The sequence below is a fragment of the Pantherophis guttatus genome, chromosome 8 (genome assembly GCF_059756535.1).
Source record: "Pantherophis guttatus breed Tessera chromosome 8, ASM5975653v1, whole genome shotgun sequence".
Lineage (NCBI taxonomy): Eukaryota > Metazoa > Chordata > Lepidosauria > Squamata > Colubridae > Pantherophis > Pantherophis guttatus.
Genome location: NC_142070.1, coordinates 26,002,623 through 26,024,043, shown reverse-complemented (window position 1 = coordinate 26,024,043; position 21,421 = coordinate 26,002,623). Strand labels below are relative to the sequence as shown.

At 38.7% G+C, this 21,421-nt stretch overlaps 1 protein-coding gene across 2 annotated transcripts in view; it reads right to left on the bottom strand.

The window, feature by feature from the left end:
- The window catches only part of ALPK1 (alpha kinase 1), a 60,842-nt gene that overhangs the window by 19,587 nt on the left and 19,834 nt on the right, over positions 1-21,421 (bottom strand). The window contains exons 2-3 of one of the 2 annotated variants that reach the window (XM_034442292.3): positions 7,715-7,895; positions 3,756-3,910 (exon numbers count right to left, since the gene is read on the bottom strand). In XM_034442292.3, the coding sequence (XP_034298183.2) occupies positions 3,756-3,910; positions 7,715-7,829 (270 nt within the window). In that variant the 5' untranslated portion in view covers positions 7,830-7,895. The remainder of the gene's footprint in view (positions 1-3,755; positions 3,911-7,714; positions 7,896-21,421) is intronic. The other variant, XM_087874442.1, reaches the window with a different exon arrangement.

Genomic DNA, 21,421 nt, shown 5'->3' with positions numbered 1-21,421 from the left:
GTTTTCAACCTAGCTACACAACAGAATTGTTATAGGAAGAACTGGAAGAGGGAACCATATTTACATAATTTTAAGGTCATGAGATAAAGGCAGAATTACTAACCTATCAAATAAATAAAAATATGATTATGCTAGCCCTGGTGGATATTATCTCCTGAAGTAGAAAAACAGGCAAAAAGTAGGGGTGGTGGGAAAAGAGTTCAAAAAAACAATTGAAATAAATAATTGTAGCAAATAAGAGTAAAAAGTAAATGCTGAAGAAATTCTAAATTGGCAGTTAAAATTCAAAATGTTTGGGCTTTTTTTGAATAACCATTCAAATAACCTTAATAACTATTAAGTGTTCTTAGTGTCCAGAGAGACCATATTTTCTGCATTTTATTGAATCAAACATTTATTATCAGATACATTAATCTGAATTTAAATTAATGAATGAGAATTACTTAAAGAATTCATGACAAAATGTGCTAAGGGTTACTATATCTTCTTTTCATTTCAAATTCCTAGCTAAAAGTTCAACAGTGAAAATCATGAAGAGAAAAAAAATATATTGCAGGGTACACATCTCACTCTGCCAATTTTTGAAGTTTGATAAAAACCAACAATATGGGGATTCTCTCCACTCCCTGCCAGCTCCTCAGTGTCTTTTATGATCGTTCTCATTCTGCTAGTTTTATACAATAGGATTCTGCAGCCAATGCCAAGCTGAACTGTTTAAAAGGCTGATGTAAGCAGCCCTGATTACTTTGCATACTCAGCCAAGCAGTGGTCTGCAAACAAAGCTTGGCTTGTAACAATGCAAAGCTAAGTCAAATTTTCAGACAGGAGACCCAAGTGCTCTCACAGAGATACTTTGAGATCAGGGAAGCTACTCAAGAAGTAAGATGCTGCATGCTGTGAATAAGGACCACAAAATCTGGCCTTCCAGAATAATAAACACTTCATTCAAGGATCCCAGAGCATTTACAAACACTGGTTCATTCTGGTCGACAGCTTATTCTAAACTCACCACTTTAGAATAAACCCAGACATAATATGTTAACTGTTTTTTTTCCAACAATACCAACAAAAGGTTATTTGTGTTTCTGGGAGAATTAAAATAATTCCTCAAATCATGTGAAAACAGTAAAAAATTCATTTTTAGCGGTCAAGCTGTAATTTTGAAAAAATACATAGAATTCAATTGAAAATCTGATAATGCCTTGATTATTTAAAAGCTGGGGGTGGGGAGCAAAGTAGGAAAGGAAAAAGCCTTTCTTGACTAATACTAATAATATGGGTCAAAATGTCAGTCAAAGTACGATTAAAAGGAAAACAAAAAGAAGTGTCTCTTTTCTCCTGCACTACAATGGTGCTGGAATATAAATTACCAATGAAACTGAAATAATACTTCAAAGCCCACAGGGAAAGGAGCACAGTATTTGGAAATAACTTCTTACGGTAGGATGAAACTACGAAAATGATGGGTAACCCACAAACTTTGGGACACTTGAGTGAATAGTTTCCAACTAGCATGACCTGGGGCCAAGAGACCTATAGCCTGTAACCCCAAGATCTGCTTTGTTTTGCTGGGGCAGCTGCAGTTATCAACAGATGTTTCAACAATAAATAATTGGTATCATCTCAGAAATGGTTTGTCTACCTGGGGTGAGAATATAATGTGTGCAAACATGGCTTTGCTATTACAGCCACATTAATCTCCTATATATCCAGGTTTCTCAAGGAGTTTTACTGCAGGTGTTTTTCCTAGGAGGGAGCAGACAAATGCTTTTGAGTCTAGGGGCTTTGTGGGCATTGTCAAAGGGTCAGCCTCCACCATAAATTTCTGTCTAAGGCCACACACCAGAAAGGAAAAGAAAAGTTAAAAGAAAAAGAAAAAAGGAGGGGGGGGGATGGGATAGGGGGTAGGGGAGAAAGGGAAGAAGTAGAAAATAGCCAAAACAAATTCAGAATCACAATAAAACTCCACTTAGTGCCAGGAATTTGTAAAACAGCAACTGAGCCCTCCTCCTCTGTCAAGGCGTGTAAGTTACATCACACACGCAAATTAAACCCATTTGCTTATGGAGGGGGAGAAGGAGAATGACTTAGTACTGATTCAATAGGACTTTAAATATTACAACTCTCAGGCAAGCACTGCATGATGCATTCAGTATTCTAGTTGAACCCACTTGGAGTCTTACATTTAACACATTTTTCTGGTTAATGGCCCACAATCCCATGGATAAAGCTTGGAAATTCATATCTATGCAAATAATTTTAGCAACAATTTTATAGGCAACATTTAGCAGAAAAAGCTGCCAATTAGGAAGTTGGGTCCCTTGGATGGGAAGGGTCCAAATAAAATATTCTGGAATCTAAAAGAGCATGCCTAATAGGAATATCTTATCTCTATGCATTTGCCTAAAATGTAGTAAAGACACAAGTGGAATTGTTTCATTAGAGAATTGGTCCAGGCAATTTGTGGTGCCTGATGTATTTTGGATATTAGGACTGTTCAAGTGATTCAGATTCAAAGACAAAGCATCATTTGGACCCTGAGTGGGTATATATGAAATATTTTCTGGGACACCTTAAAGCAACTGCCTCTTTGGGTTTCTATGGCTGTCCATTGTGGCTGTTTTTCCATTGCAGGAAAAGTGTCCAGTCAATGGTCCTATCAGGTGCTAATTGCACATGCACACAACTTTAAGTCACATGTTGCCCTTTGAATAGATTTGATTTCATTATTCAGCATAAAATGTTTCCTCTATAAGGGAAGGCTTAATTCATCTTTCAGAGCTAATACTGTAGTTTGGGTAAGGCAGAAGAAATATGAAATCTGCTTTCTTTTGCACTGACTTGTTGGCATCGTAAAATCTGATCCTCAAGCCCTAGGACAAAGTAACCCAAAAGCATACTGGGATTAAAAATACAATAATAATAAATTAGGAAATATACAAATTTGTTTTCCCAAATACTCAAAATCAGCTACCCATCACCTAGTAGCTTTGAGAAGAAAGGAAGCTTCTAAAAAGTTTTCAAATGGAAATACCCTTTTCAAAATTATAATTATAATGTAACAAATAAAACAAGTTTGCTGTCCCTCAACATAAAGCTAGGCAAGCCCACTAATGTTAATCTTTATCTAACAGGTAAAATTTAGAATGAAAATTTTCACCTCAAGGGGAAAATACTAGAAATTTTAATCCGTGCCGTAAGTAACTATCATGGAACTATTATTTCAGACCAGATTTATCTACTTGTTATTTGCTTTGATAACTAGAATCATAATGTCACATTTTTTATTTTTTTATCATTTTATGCTCACCTTCATGTGGCTGAATAATATTATCTATTCTTTATCAGGCTAACAGATAAAATGTTAAATTTGTGTTTTTCATTTGCACAATCCAAAGTATACCTGATGCACTTGAGTGAGTGGCTTCTTTAATCTCTTCGCTGCAGGAAGTCCTTTTGTGCATGAACCCTGTGCTTACATGAAAATGCATACTAAACTACAGATCAGGTTACATATCTTGCAATATGTGAACAAAATCAAACCACTGACCCCATGTCTTCTGATGACAACGGGAATCAATTTAACTATTGACTTGAATAGAAGCAGGCTAGCAACTGTCATGGGGTAGAAGGAACAGTGAAAAATGGGTGTGTGTGGGGGGTCACCAGTGTAACAAGGAAGCTACCATCTGTCGGGTCACTGTAAATTTAAGAGCTAGTGCAGGTTTCAAGGACAGGTGTCTTTGGTGTCATACCAGTAACTCATGCAGCCTTGCATTGATCATATCTTGCAAATTTGTTTTGTCTTCAAGGTCTATGGCTTGTTTGTATTGCCACCTTTCTGGCACAAAGGGCCACTTCATTTCCTTGGCCTCTTCGACGAGAGTCCTCAAATCCTCAGGGAGTGAAGCTGAAAGGGTCAAAGGGCAGGTAAGTGAGTCAGCCACAAAGGTTACAAGGTGATACCTTTCTTGCTGAAAGCATTCCCTTCCCCAGATTGCCTCTAAGGAACTACAAGCTGCCACTTCTTCCAGCAACAGACCAACAGGGAGAGAGGCTACCTGTCATCAGGTGACCTCTCATCCTTTGCCCTGCAGCTAAACTGGAGCTGTCTGCCATTAAAGAAAGAAATTTTGCAGGGAGAGAAAGATTCGGTATTTCATGAGTATCAGTACAGAGTATAAATTGGAAAGGAGTGGAAGATATAGGATGCTTATAGTAAATTCATGAATTTGGATATAAAGGGTTAAAGCAACAAATGAACGGCTTGATTGTTCTCCCTTTCAATATTATGCATACAAAATAAATATGGACCATTGCATTATTATCTGATATATTTATGCCCTTCAGAAGTTCAAGGCAGCTCATATACTCTGTTCATTTTAACCATGCAAAACAATTCTGTGAGGTAGGTTGGGCTGATTCAAAGTCACCCAGTGTATTTTCATGGTTGAAAGTCTTTGTCCAACTTCTTGAACCTTTACGCCACACTGATTCTCAACAAAATTGTTAACTATGTTTGACATTTTGCATCCCAAGCTAAGAACTCAGACAAGTATCATAATGGATTGGATCCAGGTTTGAATATTCTTGTTCTATAAATGGGGTTAGTGCAACGATTATATTTTCTATCTTGCTAAAAAGTTGTTTAAAAGAAAGTGGGAGATATTGTGAAAAATTATCATCTCAGCCCAATTATATAATGAATCCAAGTTCTCTTCGTGAAAAGCAGCTTTTCATGAGATGATATTCTGATATTAAATTAGGATAAGAGATAAGTCTGCAGCTATTATATGTGATAGATAAATAGAATCTCAAGGAGAGCCAGAGATGTATAGTAGTAAGGATACTGAACTAGCAGAAAACCCAGCTTTAGATACATGCTAAACCATGTTATTTCTTAATCAATGAATCAGTTTTAAAACAAAATCTTCACTAGAATTCTTTGTTGATCAGCTTATGCAATGGGAAAATATGAAAAGTGTATGAAGAAGTTATAGAAAAGGAACTAACATGGAAAATAAGAAAGATAGTGTTGCTACAAGGCAAGACAAAGCAAAACATATATAAAAATATTCAAAATTTTATTTATCGTGGTTTTATTATATGCAATAATGAATTTGCAATTCAACAATAGATGTTCAGGGTGAATTTGGATGTTAATAATTTCAACAATTATTTAATGGCTTAGGGATTTACAAACTGGAAACATTCCTTTCCAAATCATCTTTTCCTCTCTTTTCCCTTTCATCTCCTAAATTCTGCTTCATCTGAGCATCATAGAAAATAATAACAGCTCGTTTTGAATTCACAAACCACCATAATAAAACAGGCTGCACCATTCCTGTTATCTTACAACCATGATGCATGCTTTATGAATTAATTGCCAAAAATTCATGTTATAGCTTTGTGTTGTAAACTTCGGTCTTAACTACCTCCCTGTGAAGTTTGCAATACAAGTACTAAACAGCATTGTGATGTCATAATGCACATTTTATCACCAGGGATAAAAATGGACACCTACAAATTTTTAAATTAATCATGCAGAAAATCACATTAGGCCATGACCCAATTAACTGCATTTTAAGTCTAGTATTTCTACAACTTCAATCACTTAAGAATCTAAAGCAATAATCTCTGTCACACATTGTGATATTTATCAATATGTCCCATTTCACTGGTTCAGGCAGATTTTCCACCCTTATCTCAGCTGAGGATAATCGATCCTAGGAAGCTCCGAGTCTCAGATCCTTCACTTCCTGAAGCAGTTCACCTGGAGGGCCCTGTCTAATGAGGTGATTATAAAGGCATTGATGCAGCAGATCTGGAACTAAACCGATTGTTCACCAAGATCTGCAGCATTTCACAGTGGAAGAAGCAAAGGAGAAGCCACCTGATTAGAAGCTGCACAGCCCATCTGAGAAGAAGTACGGTAATACAGCTGAGAGGAAATAGTGACAAGGAAGCAAAAGTATCCCTTATGGCATAAACAGATTTATACCCGCTAAACTATATTCTTAAATGAATGTGCACAATAAGGAACTATTGTATAATCAAAGCTATACATCAGCAATTCACGAACTGTAATTCAAGAGGCTATCTACACTCCCACAGAATGCAGTCCACAGCACTTCTACAGTCACCAAAGCAAAAAATATTAGATATAGACCAGTGGTGGGATTCAAATTTTTTTACTACCGGTTCTGTGGACGTGGCTTGGCGGGCGTGTTGTGGCTTGGTGGGCATAGCAGGGGAAGGATACTGTAAAATCTCCATTCCCTCTCCACTCCAGAGGAAGGTTATTGCAAAATCCCCATTTCCTCCTGATCAGCTTTGACAGCCAGAGGTGGTATTTACCGGTTCTCCGAACTACTCAAAATTTCCTCTACTGGTTTTCCAGAACCTGCTGAATACCACCTCTGATATAGACATTAGATACAGGTAGTCCTCGTCTTACATTTAGCAACTGTTCAAAGTTACAATGGCACTGAAAAAAGTGGCTTACAACTAGTCCTTGCACTTATGACTGTTGAAGCATCCCTATAGTCATGTGATTAAAAAGAATAGGTAGTTATGATGGTACTGACATTCTGCGGTTTTTTGATTGCCATTTGCAACCTTGCCAGCTGGCTTGCGATAAGTAAAGTCAATGGGGGAAACTAGATTTGCTTAACAATTTGTTTAACAACTGCATGATTCATTTAACAAGTTTACTTAACAATCATGATAAAAAAAGATTGTAAAATTGTGCATGTATTGCTTAATAACTGCCTTGCTTAGCAAAGGAAATTCTGGTTCCACTTATGGTTTCAAAAGGAGGAACTACCTGTAAAGAAGAGCAATCTTATTAAAATAATGTATCAAGTGTAAATTAAATTATCATGGATGAGTTATTACAAAATAGCAAGTATTACTGGTGCATCAGTCTAGGTGGAGAGAAACCTCTGATCTTTGTGTCAGAAAAGGTTGTTACAAAACCTGTTACAAACAGAAAAACTGTGGTACAGATAGTGATTGTTTGGAGAGTTTTAATGAATAAGAAAGCAAGCATAACTATTTGATATGAAATAATTTGAACAAAGGGTATGATGGCAGTGAATATGGCAGAAAATCTGGATGACTATTTTATAATCCAATGCATTGTTAGTCATTAGAAATTATGCACAGAGTTTGGAAAACCTTGCAAATATCAATCATTTGCAAGTTTCCCTGCCTTAGATTCATTGAGTTCAAATAGACTTACATTTGATCGAGTGCATAAATTTGCACTGTAAAATGATTTAATGTTTCTATTAACATATTGGGATGACTTATATAATGAAAAAGCAATTAAAGAATTCCAAAATAGGGAAATTTGTCAAATAGGTTTGTAACAGAGAATGATTTTCAACAAATGGAAAAAAAAACAGTAACAGGCAGCATTCAGGAGATTCATCACTATTTTTTCAATAATTTAAATGTATGTGCACCACCAATCTTTGGAAACATTGTTTTTGTCAAGTGAAAACTGCCCCTTACAACCTATGTTTACTGAAGCTTCAAATGGAAACTGACAGCAATTCAATGGTATAATGTAGCCTCTACTCTGCCTGCCTCTACACCCGCATCCGGTTTTGGTTCTAGAAGTTTCACTGCAAGAGAACGGAGCACAACGGACCATATAAGCACGGGTGGTCAGCTGTCTTATATCTAATTCTTAACATAATAATCTCACCTCCGAAGAGTTGATTCTTGCTTTCCTTGGGATGTTCTTCCACCATAAGTGAGGGCTGCTCCAACATTTGCTTGCATTCTTGCAACAGACAGTTCACCATTTTTTGATTATTCATGTTGTACACTCCTGCACTGCTGGAATCAAGAGGAGGGGGTGTTCTGGTTGCACAGTGATCAATTACCTAGGAGAAGACACACATTCTAAATGAAAAGGATCCCTTTCAGGTTGACATACCTGGTGAACAAAAGAAGTAGTGGGGGAGATGATTAACTAAAACATCATCAATTATCTGCAACGCTCAAATAGGGTAGGATAATAGGATATGTATATTATAGCCTCCAAGGGCTTTATTAGAGAAGGGTATGAAATTACTCCAGGGTCCACAAGACAGACTAAAGTACAACAAACATCTCCTTGCAAAGGGAGCATGAAGAAAGAACTTGAAATCCACAGTATTTTAAAACCCAAACAGAGAAATGGCCAACTGACCTGTGAATAAGGGAATCACTTTACATATCTACAACTTCTTGGGCTTAAGTGCTTTAAACTGGGGGGGTGGGGGAACAAGAAAGCATTCTAGCTGTAAATTAGAGGAAAGAAACAGAATATTAGATACAATAACTGAGTTCTATGATAGTCAATCAATCAGAATAGAACTGAAAGGGACCTTAGAGGTCTTCTAGTCAAACCCCCTGCTCAAACAGGAGACCCTATACCAATGGTATACTATTTCAGATAGGTGGCTGCCCAGTCTTTTCTTAAAAACCTCCAGTGATTACTACTTCTGAAGACAAACTGTTCCACTGATTAATTCTCCTCAATGTTAGGAAGTTTCTCCTTAATTCCAGGTTGCTTCTCTCCTTGATTAGTTTCCATCCATTGTTTCTTTTCTTGCCTTCTGGTCCTTTGGAAAATAAGTTGATCCCCTCTTCTTTGTGGCAGCCCCTCAAATACTGGAATACTGCTATCATGTCACCCTCTAGTCCTTTTCTCTAATCTGGCCATACCCAATTCCTGCAACCGTTCTTCATATATTTGTCTCCAGGCCCTTAATCATTTTATTTGCCCTTCTTTGTTCTTTTTCCAAAGTCTCAGCATCTTTTTTTGTAACGTGGTGACCAAAACTAGATGCAGTATTCCAGGTATGGTCTTACTAAGGATTTATAAAGTGGTACCCTGTTTCCCCAAAAATAGGACCCAACCGGAAAATAAGTCCTAGCATGATTTTTCAGGATGCTTGTAATATAAGCCCTACCCTCAAAATAAGCCCCAGTTAAGATTGTCAGCCAGATGGTGCATTTAGTACCGTATTTCTCCCAAATAAAACCTAACCAGAAAATAAGCCCTAATGCGTCTTTTGGAGCAAAAAATTAATATAAAACCCGGGAAACATGGTACTAATATAAATATATGATAAGTTCATGTACTACATAGGAGTTGGAAGATAGCAACCTCTACTTTCCCCCCAGCCAATAAACAGGAATGCATCAACTTCCCTTGTAAATGATCACATTGAAAGCTCTTCTTAAAAAATAGAGAGCTGCCAATGAACGTGGCATTCTTTTGTTGGCTGGAATTCTGTAATATCCAAGCTTAATATATGTGATGGAATCCGGGAAAACTCCCCCAATTTTTAATGCATAGTGTTCCCAATTTGGTTAACTTCTTATGTGTTGAACTTCATTTTCCATGATTCCCTAAACAACATGACCAAAAACTGCAGGGTGATAATGGGAAATGAATCAGGTTAAGAAAAACTAGTCTACAGATAGTCCCTTTAAGACTAGAATGCTGTGCTGTCGTGAGTTTCTCCACCCAAGAGTAGAACATGAGTGGGAAGGGAAAATGTCATAAATGTCATAAAAAAGCATATGATTTTGACAGAAACCCAAGTATTCCTGAGGTAAAGTTTCCTTCAATACAGTTTTTAATTTGTCTCTATATTTGTTAATTTTTCATCTTTAAATTCAAGATAGTTCATATAATCTAAAGTTTAAACTTCTGCACTCAGTTTATGAAGTTGCCCCCCCCATGCAACCAAGTTTTCTAAAGCAGTATGTGTACAATCTCTGAGACTATATTAAAAAACAATGAACTTCGAAGTAGATCATAAATAGTTCATAAATGCTTCTGTCATAATAGATTTCTCTACAAGCAAATACAGCAAAACTGATTTTCTTTTGCAATACGTCATCACAGAAAAATCCTACATTTTATATTGTTAGAAACTGAATTCCACATTCTGAAAAGCCAATTAGATTACCTAAACCCTTTTATTCTTTTTCTTTTTTAAATTACCCTAATTTTGATCTCAGGTTACACTATTTAATTCCAGAGACCAATAAATGGGGAACAAAGACTTGAAGAGTTCTATGTGGAGGCTGCATTTATGGATTAATCCCAACAGGGAACAAGTAAAGCTCCTCACAGGCGCCTTCACTGGGACTTAGCACAGTCAATTGAGAAAAAGCGATTGTTATTTATGGCTACTGGTGTTTTGACTTTCAAATAAATATTTTAATTATTTTAAATGCCACACCAAAAATTCCTTGTTCTTTGAATGGAAATCTGTGGTGGCCCCGAAATAGATGCAGCTGTAATTATACAAATCTTTTTGTTATGTTAGGATTCATTTGCAGAGCCAAATGGGGAATGAGTGATGCTTGAATTACTAGGGGATCTGGCAGCTGCAGGAAACACAAAGCTCATTATTACCATTAGCAGTTCCCTCATTTCCCTTTGGGGAAGGTAGGCTTCTCTTCTTCTTCTTTAAAGTATTCAACTAAAGGTTCTAAAAAAAAAAGGACTCTGGCTTTCAAGCATCAGAAAATTAATTATTTAAACATGGAGAGACACAGGCTTTCCTTACGTGTGGTGAGTCCTTTCTTTGCTCCAAGTCTCCATCAGGACTATCTTGAAGGATTATGCAGGCATGGAGTGAGACCAGTATGGAACTGCTAACACTGTTCTAAAACCATTCTGAAATAACATAGTTTGTTATCCTGCTTTTTAAGTTGGTTTCTTTATTGCTTCATGTAGCTTTATTTTTTAAAACATTTTAACAGATGGTACACCACACAAAGAATGTCTGTTTTAGGTAAAGGTAAAGGTTCCCCTCGCACATATGTGCTAGTCATTCCCGACTCTAGGGGGCGGTGCTCAGCTCTGTTTCAAAGCCGAAGAGCCAGTGTTGTCCGAAGACGTCTCCGTGGTCATGTGGCAGGCATGACTAAACACCAAAGGCGCACGGAACACTGTTACCTTCCCACCAAAGATGGTCCATATTTTTCCACTTGCATTTTTAAGTGCTTTCAAACTGCTAGGTTGGCAGAAGCTGGGACAAGTAACGGGAGCTCACCCCGTTACACGGCACTAGGGATTCGAACCGCTAAACTGTCGACCTTTCAATTGACAAGCTCAGCATCTTAGCCACTGAGTTACCGCGTCCCTTGCCATGTCTGTTTTAGGATGATATAAAAGAACAATCAGTCTATCAGATATTTTGCTTCTTATTCAAGAAACTTCTTGGATGAGAAGTGAAAAGTCTTCAAGCAAAACAAAGAAAGAAAGTCCAGTTGCCTTTTGAAAAAGCACCTTTTGAGACAACCATGACTTGAATGACTGAGAATCTCCATAGACAATCATTCTACCAATTTAGATCAATGATTTGGTGCAATGCATTGCATTGCCCTGCAATGGGAAGACCCAAGTCTATGTCCCTTCATGATTACAAAGCTCACAAGGCAATTTGAGGCCAGTTTTTCTCAGTCCAACCTCCCTTACAGGATTGTTATTAAAATAAAATTAGAAAAGTTCTTACAGAAAAAGCTTGTGTAAAGCATGGCTACTTGGTTCATGGGGATCAGAGGTGGTATTCAGCAAGTTCTCACCAGTTCTGGAGAACTGGTAGTGGAAATTTTGAGTAGTTCGGAGAACCGGTAAATACCACTTCTGAGTGGCCCTGCCCCCCATCTATTCTCTGCCTCCTGAGTCCCAGCTGATCGGGAGGAAATGGGGATTTTGCAGTAACCTTCCTCTGGAGTGGGGTGGGAATGGAAATTTTACAGTATCCTTCCCCTACCATGCCCACCAAGCCATGCCACACCTACCAAGCCATGCCCACAGAACTGGCAGTAAAAAAAATTGAATCCCACCACTGATGGGGATTGCCTTGCTTCCAATAGCTAGAACAGTGTTTTTCAAACTAGGCCACTTTTAGATTTATGGACTTCAACCCCAGAATTGCCCAGTCAGCATAAAGAACTTTGACTGATGAATTCTGAGGAGTAAAATTCACACATCTTAAAGTTGCCAAGTGTGTAAAACACTGAGCTAGACAATCTACTTTGAGCTATGATATAAAGAAACAAGATATCAAAGAGAACCTCTGTGTTTTAATTAGCCATTTCACCAGAAGTGCCAGGAAAGAGAGTCTTCTGCCCATGCCAGAACAAAGAATTGAGCAGAATCAGCACAAAGATGAAGTATGACATAATTTAATAAAATTAAATTCATAAAATTAAATTATATAAAGATCATAGTGTTTTACCAAAGTTAGACATGTTTTAAAGTATCAAAAAAAGAAAGGAAGTTGTAGAGCACTGTATTCACCCATAGTATTTGCCTGGAAGGACCAGCTTTAATTATAGTATTGCACACAAATCAGGAAACCAAGGCAGTTCAAATGAATAAATGGATTTATTGCAAGCTTAAGCTCTCGACAAGAATCTGAACTACTAATGGTCAAAGCAAATTGGCGGTAGATGGAATTCAAGGTGAGCTGGACTTAGAGCTCTTATGGGCATGAAGAGACTCAAGACTGATGATGCATTTTACCCCTCCCTTGGATTCAGCCTGGTCGTTTCCCACAATTGCATGGTGCATGTTACTATATCAGAACCAAGCTTTTAATTTTAGAACCAAAATGAGAACAAGTCAAGATTCAAAAGTTGTTTGTTACCTATGGAATACATTTCATATTTCTTCTTCTTTAAGGACAGTCAATGGATAATCTACATGCTAAGGTCTATTTGTCTGTGTAGGAACAATTCCCTGTGCAGACATCTGTATTATAATCAGGTTTCTCCATCCCAATCCTGGTAACTCAGGTCTATATTCAATGTAAAATGGTTAAAATTTCACAAATTTATCAGTTTTGATACTGCACTCAGACCCAAGTTTTTTGGGAAAAATGGTGAAATTATGTTTTTTTTTTTGATACCTTAAAGCAAACATGCATGAACATCAGAATATGATGAAATAAACAAGTTGCTATTTTTATTATTTTATTCGGGGCTGGAAATGGTGTGTCGATACCATCTAGAGGCTGTCAATACAATGGAATCGTCTATGGCAGTGTATCATGAGAACTCATGCTATTAAAATTCTGTTGCAAATCAAAAAACAGGAAAAGAATTGTCAGTATTGCATCAGATAACAATTTTACAATCACATGAATAGCAAAGTTATTTCAGTTATAGAGTAGTGGAATAGATCGGAACAATGTTATAAAAGCTTGTAAACATAACTGCAGGAGATGAAGTCTATCATCAGGGAATGGCAGCCAATATTGTAACAAATATAGAGCCCAATTTTTATTTGTTGTAGCAATAATGGAGTGGAGATTGCAATCATCTCTCTCCCCTCTGATATTAGTTGAAAAAACATTTTTAGAGAATGATAAACTAATGCATCCAACGTTCAGCCTCACTGCAAATTATCTTCCCTTTCCTACTGCACTTTGAACTGTGTGCTTATTAAAGCTACTTTGAACCCGTGTCATTACGCTACAGTGCGTTTTGTCTCTATTCTTTTAAAAGGGTGGGCTTTGCTCTCTTTGGAATTGAATAGCAAAAATCCTGTGGTTCTGTCAAGGGGAGAAGGACTGAGCCCCAAACACATGGCCTTTCCAAAGGTCAGATTTAATTTTTTTATTTTCACAATAATGAGCCTTCTCCCCATTTTCAAATCAGGAAAACCCCATTTTATTTGCACTTTCTTCACTTTTCATCTGAAATTACATTTAAAGCAGAATCAAGGGTCTGGGAGGAACGGAACTACCAGCTGTTTAATTTTGGAGGCATTATTAAGACAAGTAAAAATTAGCATTGTTCCTATTTGTTGTGTTCTGTATTTTTGCTTTGATTTACTTTGCAGAGTTTTGTGAAATAAATACTCAGCCACTCTTTGAGCTCACAGTTATAACAGTAGAAGATATGAAGCCTTCCTCCTTCTCCTTCTTTTCCTCCTGGCAATTTTTGTTGCTTTTCACTCTTGTAATAGACGTAATATTCCACACAGCACGGAATCAGTGTAACACAATGATCTAATGTGTGATGAGCCAGCCAATTTGCTCATAGTCCTATTTCCATCTGATTTGGGGACTGCAAGGCTCAAGGCTTCCTTTTTTCTGCATTGCTCAGTACACCAAATGACCCCAGCAGTATTAAAATAAGGAAAACCCTGACCAAGAAAAGCCTCTCTGAAGACAAGCTTACTTGTTAATATGCAGCTACATGAAAGGCTTTCTTTTCTCCTATACAACCATTGGTGTACGTGTGTGTGTGTGTGTGTGTAAATTGCAGGGGGCTCATTGGCATAAATCTTGGCTGCGACCTCTGAGGTAAACGGGATTTACATTACTTTCTGACAAGAATTAAATGAAGGCCTTGTGACTATATGAACAGCCTTCGAGACTGCAACAGATGGGCATGAATGCACTCCCTAGGCAAACTATCAGTGACATCTGTGTCCCCCAAATTCTGGTGGTCTCGGCCAATTAACAGGCAAAATGAGGGAAAGGGGAGGGGGACCAAGAGGGGATGGTCCTACCCCACCCCCTTTCCTCAGCAAAAGCTGCAGCAGAAATACTTGTGAAAGGAGATCAACAGTAGTTTAGAGCAATGTATAAATTGTTTGCAGAAATAATATAGATAAGCTTGGAATGAGATGAATACATTTTAGTAGATATTAGTTCAGGACCAAGGTCCCTTTATAAAACAAATCTCCCCAACTTCCAGAGAACTGTAAATTTATAGAAATGTGGAAAGATACAGAATTTAGTTTGGTAGCTCAAAACACAGGTAGGTACACTGGAAATATCTTGATTCTCCAATTGCCCTAAAATTTGCAGATTTCCTGCATTCCTATATGCATCTAGCATGTTTCCAGAAATTGGATCCAGCTGTTGTGGATACTGATTTGACAGGGGTGCCCAGCCTATGGTCCCAAAGCTACATGTGGTCAATGAAAAGCTTGGTGGGTGGCCTCTAGAAACCCCTGCAAAGTTTGCCACTAAAAGGCATTTTTCAAAAGGACAGAAGGGGGAAATAATCAGACAGATGAGTTTACTTGAATACTTTAATTTTGCTCCAATTAAGTTAAGGTTGGGTCCTTGATTCACCACATTTTTTGCCATGGTCTCACAAACCTTTTTGGTATATGACGTCTGGCATAGCATTTAACAGCCAAGAATAAATACCCCTCAAAATTATGATTCCAGTATTATAACATGATCCTTCCTTCTATTTATCCACAATGATTATTTATTAAGTCACCTAGAGTGGGAGATAAGTAATCATTTACCTAATGTTCAGTTTTACTAAGTCATCTGAGATCTGTATATGAATCCAGATCCAAAACAAGAAAGAGATCAATTTTAGAACATTTTTCATATGAGAGGGAATTACTACATCATGGCTCTATCTATCACCATTTATCTTTGGGCCAAAAAATAACCCATATAGCTTGGACATAAAACTTTATTATTAAATATACACAAGTATGTCCAACCATACATACATGGGCATATTTGCTAGGCACTCCAAGAGGTGCAAAAAAAGGTATTCTTTAATACTGTATTTAAACCCTTGGTTAAGAAATGTGTCTGCAGTCTTCTGAAGACTAGCATGATTTTTTTATGTTACCAAGGAGATAAGAGTTGTATTGACACCATCAATGCACTACAATCATATTCCACCCACCTGCCTCTTTATTTAACAAGTGACAGATTTCCTAATGATGCATTCAGTCTCATATCTAGCTTGATCCTGACTGTACAATTCTTTGCATACTTATAGGAAATAAATCATACTGAGCCCAAAAGGGCTGTAAAATAAACATGCTTATTTAATTAATTTAATTTAATTTAATTAATTCAATTTATATGCCACCCCTCTCCGAAGACTCAGGGCGGCTCCCAATACATTCCAAAAAATCATTATAAAAAAAATTAAAAATTAAAAACATTAAAAACATTAAAAACTCATTCACGCCATTCATGGCCGGATCTCACCAGATCACAAGAATGAGATCAACGGCCCCAGGCCTGCTGGAAAAGCCAGGTCTTCACCGCTTTTTGGAAGGCCTGTAGGGTGGGAATGGTCCAGACCTCAGGAGGTAACTGGTTCCAGAGAGTTGGGGCAGCCATAGAGAAGGCCCTCCCCCGCAGTAATAACCAACACCTTGAATTGTGACCGGAGACCAATAGGGAGCCAGTGCAGCTCGCAGAGAATTGGTGTAATGTGGGTGTATCTAGGTGCACCCATGACAGCTTGCGCGGCTGAGTTCTGGACCAACTGTAGTCTCCGAACACTTTTCAAGGGTAGCCCCATGTAGAGCACGTTGCAATAATCTAACCGTGAGGTGACAAGGGCATGAGTGACTGTGAGGAGAGCCTCCTGAGCCAAGTAGGGTCGCAATTGGTGCACCAGGCAAACCTGTGCAAAGGTCCCCCTAGCCACAGCTGTCAGATGTTGCTCTAATCTTAGCTGTGAGTCTAGGAGGACACCCAAATTGTGTGCCTGTTCTGAGGCGGACAATTTCTCCCCCCCCCAGAACCAAGGATGGACAATCAACATAGTCTTTAGGAGGCAATACCCACAGCCACTTGGTCTTGTCTGGGTTAAGTCTGAGCCTGTTGACTCCCATCCAGACCCTCACAGCCTCCAGGCACCGTCACATCACATCCACCGCATCACTGAATTAAGCGGGGTAGAGATATACAGCTGGGTATCATCCACGTATTGCTGATAACTCACTCCGTGTCATCGGATGATCTCACCCAGCGGGTTCATGTAAATGTTAAATAGGAGGGGAGAGAGGACCGAGCTCTGAGGGGCCTAGGGCTCGACCTCTGTCCTCCTATCAACACCGACTGTGTCCGACTAGAGAGATAGGAGGAGAACCACAGTAACACGGTGCCTCCCACTCCCAGCTCCCTTAGTCATCCCAGAAGGATACCATGGTCAATGGTATCGAAAGCCGCTGAGAGGACAAGTAGCACCAACATGGAGGAATGACCCCCATCTCGGGCTCGCCAGAGATCATCCATCAGCATGACCAAAGCAGTTTCCATGCTGTAGCCAGACCTGAAGCCAGACTGAAAAGGGTCTAGATAATCTGTTTCCTCCAATGACCGCAGGAGCTGAAGTGCCACCACTTTCTCTACAACCTTTCGCACAAAGGGAGACTGGACAAAAGTTCTTTAATTCTGCTGGATCCAGGGAAGGCTTCTTGAGGAGGGGCCTTACAACCGCTTCCTTTAATGGTTGCAGGAAGGCCCCTTCCCTCAAGGACGCATTAACTAAGGCCTGGAGCCAGCCTCGTGTCACCTCCCTGCTGGCCAAAACCAGCCAGGAGGGGCACGGGTCCAACAAACAAGTGGAGGAACTCATCGCTCCTACAGCCTTGTCCACTTCCTCAGGAGTCACAGCTCAAACTCATCCCACACAATGGGACTAAGACCTGCCCTCGTCATCTTGGTCGGAATTGCCCAATCAGAGTCCAGGTCCATCCGAATCTGAGCGACTTTATCCGACAGAAACTCCTCAGCTCTACCCTGCAATGGCTCCTCCACTCCCCCTACATTAAGGAGGGAGCGAGTCACCCTAAATAGGGCAGCTGGGCGCGAATCAGCAGATGCAATAACTGCGGAAAAATGCGAGCATTTTGCCGCCCGTATCGCCACTAAATAAGTCCTAATAAAGGCTCTTAAGAGTGTTACTGGTCCTCCAGCGTCGCTCTAGACGTCTCTTCTGGCGCTTCATCTCCTGGAGCTCCTCGGTAAACCAGGGAGCTTTCCTGGATCCACCGCCATGGAGAGGTCGCAAAGGCGCAATCCGGTCCAGTGCCCTAGATGTTGCCCTATTCCAGGCAGCAACCAGGGACTCAGCCGGACTGTGGACAAGGGAGTCAGGTAACTCCCCAAGCTCCTACTGGAACCCTTCACCCTCCTGCGATGGAGGACTAGCACCCTGAAGTCTAACCTCAGCAGGAAATGATCTGACCACGACAAGGGAGAAGCATCTATACCCCTTAATTCCAGATCATATCTCCACTGCCCCGAGAGAAACACCAGGTCAAGTGTGTCCCCCCACCTATGAGTCGGACCCTGAACTACTTGGGTCAGGTCTATGGTTGTCATGGAAGCCATTAACTCCTGAGCTGCATCTGAGGATTCGCCAAGTGATGGCAAATTGAAGTCCCCCAGTGCCATAAGCCTAGGGAACTCCACCGCCAGCCCGGCTACTGCCTCTAGCAGCACAGGCAGGGCTGTCGTAACACAGCTGGGAGGCAGGTACATCAACAACAAGCCCAACTGAGCCCCTAAGTCCAACCTCAAGAGGAGAGACTCACACCAACAATCTCAGGGGCAGGATTCCTGCGAGGGCAAAGACACTTCCGGACAATATCTGCCACTCCTCCACCCCTTCCCTGGAGTTGCGGCTGATGCAATATCTGGAACCCATCTGGGCACATCTCCCCCCTCCTGGGGTGTGCCAGATCTCAGTTATGTAGATTAGCCCTCTAAAACAAAAATGTTTATTGGAAATCCTACACAGCTACCAATGTACATATGCTAATTTCTATGAGGCTAGTTCTAATTAGCCCAAATCAATCCACTGAAGGATAAAGATCTCTTCATTAGTGGTTATGGATCATAATCTAACAAACTTAATCCAGTGTGGGTTCGTATATACTAGACAGATGTTTTTCAGCATCCCAAAGCAAAACTGAAAGCTGGGTGACTGACCCAAAATCGTTTGGGTGGCTTCCAGGTCTAACAGAAGACTTGAACGTGAGCCTCCCCAGTGCTAGTCCAGTACATTAATCACTACAGTCTATTAGTTCTCATGATGCTAATGTATAGATAAATATATTGACGACAGAATATCATGCACATTTTTGCATAGGATTAAGCACACATTCCAATGAACTTTACTCTTAAACTATATGCACAGGATTGCAGGCATAATTTTACAAAACATTTTAAATAAATCCCAAATTGTATTTTACTTTTGAATTATTATGCACATTTTCTTTAATTAAGACTACCTGTACTTGATGCTTTCCAAATCTGTCTCATTTTAGGAATTATGCAAATGATAGTCTAACAGGGAAAATGTTTAATTTATATCATAGTATGAGTTTTGATGGAGATGGTGAAGTGGGACCTGCATCCCCAGATTCCATTTTTTTTTAAAAAAAAAGAAAAGGCAGTCTTAAAATACAAGGTAAAAAGTGCAGATATTCTCATTCTTCCCTCTCCACATATGTAACTGTTTATGATAAAAAGATATTATACATTAAGTTTTGTTCGCTCAAAAAACAAAATCTTGAAACTCTTATTTGCCTCAGGAAGGATGGTACAGCAATCAGCAAGGTGGACAGAATAGGCAAAATATGTTGCTATGTCATAATATTTTCTGGAAGTTGCATAATCTTTTGACCTCCAAATGACAGATATCTAAGTTCCAAAATTTCCTGGCATGTTGCAGGATGCCATGCTGGATAATTCTGATCTACAATATATATGTAACACATTGCTCCTTGGCCCAGAGCAGTATAAAGTGCCAAAGTACAGTAAGTTCTCAATTTAAAACTATTTGTTTAGCGACCATGGTGCTGAAAAAAGTGTGATTTACAACCATTTCTTGCACTTATGATTGTCACAGCATCCCCACAGTCATATGATCAAAATTTGGGTGCTTGGCAACTGGCTTATATTAACAATGGTTGCAGTGTGCCAGGGTCGTGTGATCTTCATTTGAGACCTTCCCAACTGGCTTCCAAAAAGCAAAGTCAATGGGGGAAGTCAGATGAGCTTCATGACTGCATGTTTCACTCAATAACTGCAGTGACTTGTTTAATAACCATGGCAAAAAAGGTCATACAATTAGACATGACTTCCTTAACAACTGCCTTACTTAGCAATGGAAACCTGCTCTCAATTGTGGGCATAAGTCGAGGACTACCGGTACAGGTTACGACCACAATTGAGCACAAAATTTATGTTGCTAAGTGAAATATTTGTTAAGTGAGTTTGCCCCATTTTACAATGTTTCTTGACACAGTTGTTAAGTGAATTGTTGCATTTGTTAAGTTAATAAGATGGTTGTTAAGTGAATCTGGATTCCCCAGTGACTTTGCTTGCCAAAAGATCACAAAAGCTGATCGCTTGACTCCAGGACAATGCAATCGTCATAAATATGAACCAGTTGCCAAATATCTGAATTTTGATCATGTGACCATGGGGATGCTTCAATGGTCGTAAGTGTGAAAAACGGTCTTAAGTCACTTTTTCAGCGCTGTTGTAACTTTGAACGGTCATTAAATGAACTGCTGTAAATTGAGGACTACCTGTCCTCAGGTCTCATAATAGAAAAATGAGAAAGAATGGAATTTTGGAACAGAAATTCTGCTGTGCTTAACCATAAGAACAATAATAACTATAACAAACACAGCAGTAATTATTCAAAAATATTAAGAGCACCTTCTTTTATTTCCAATTAATCAATTGGTTCTCCTCCAAGTGAATTACCCCCGAGACAAGGTTGCATGAGCTAGGATGGAATAACTTTTATTTTAGATCAGAGCTATATGCAGTGGTTCCTTCCAGGGAAAACAGAACAGGCACAATGACAATTGTGGCACTGCAATCAAAGCTCTGACCCTATTTTTGTTTAAAAAAATATTGTAAAAAATATTTAATAGTATAGCCAGAATAAGTTATTTAAAGGAATAAAAGGTCCAAGAACCCCAAACTAATAAAAAAAAAGTTATGTACTGGAAAAAATTGAATAAACATTTCAAAATAAATTAGGTTGATCAAAGTAATCTTAACTGCTATTAGAATTTATCAATCCCAAATAAAATGGTAAATAATTAATATATATAGTCAATATTATATGAACCATCAATTATCCATTCATTTGATCACACGATCATTTTTGACTTGTTTAGTTTCTATTTCAATAACAACTTATAAATAAGAGCCAAGAGATGTTCTGAATTTTGCAATGTTGCAATGTTTTCAAATTCAGTCAAATCTGAGTATTCTGCATTGTTTATGTAATACCTTTTGAGCTTTACTGCTCACAGTATCTGAAAAATATTATATTCAGTGGAGCATTTGACCACTTTGAGGAGACAATGGCAAAGAATTCATTTTGTTTCAAGGACTAAATCTTGCAAATGCATCTGAAAAGTTCTCTATGCTAATTAAATTGTTTTATGCATTCACTTCATAGAAATATTTAATACTGGTGCAAGAAGTGATAGATGTAGACTTTCTCTTTTTAATCCTTTAATTTTAGTACACACTTTATAACTGATTAATCTTTTATAGGTAGTATCTTTATTTTATACCCAACCAAATATATTTTTACAAACCTTCTGGAATCTAGCTGCTTCAACAGAAGCAATATA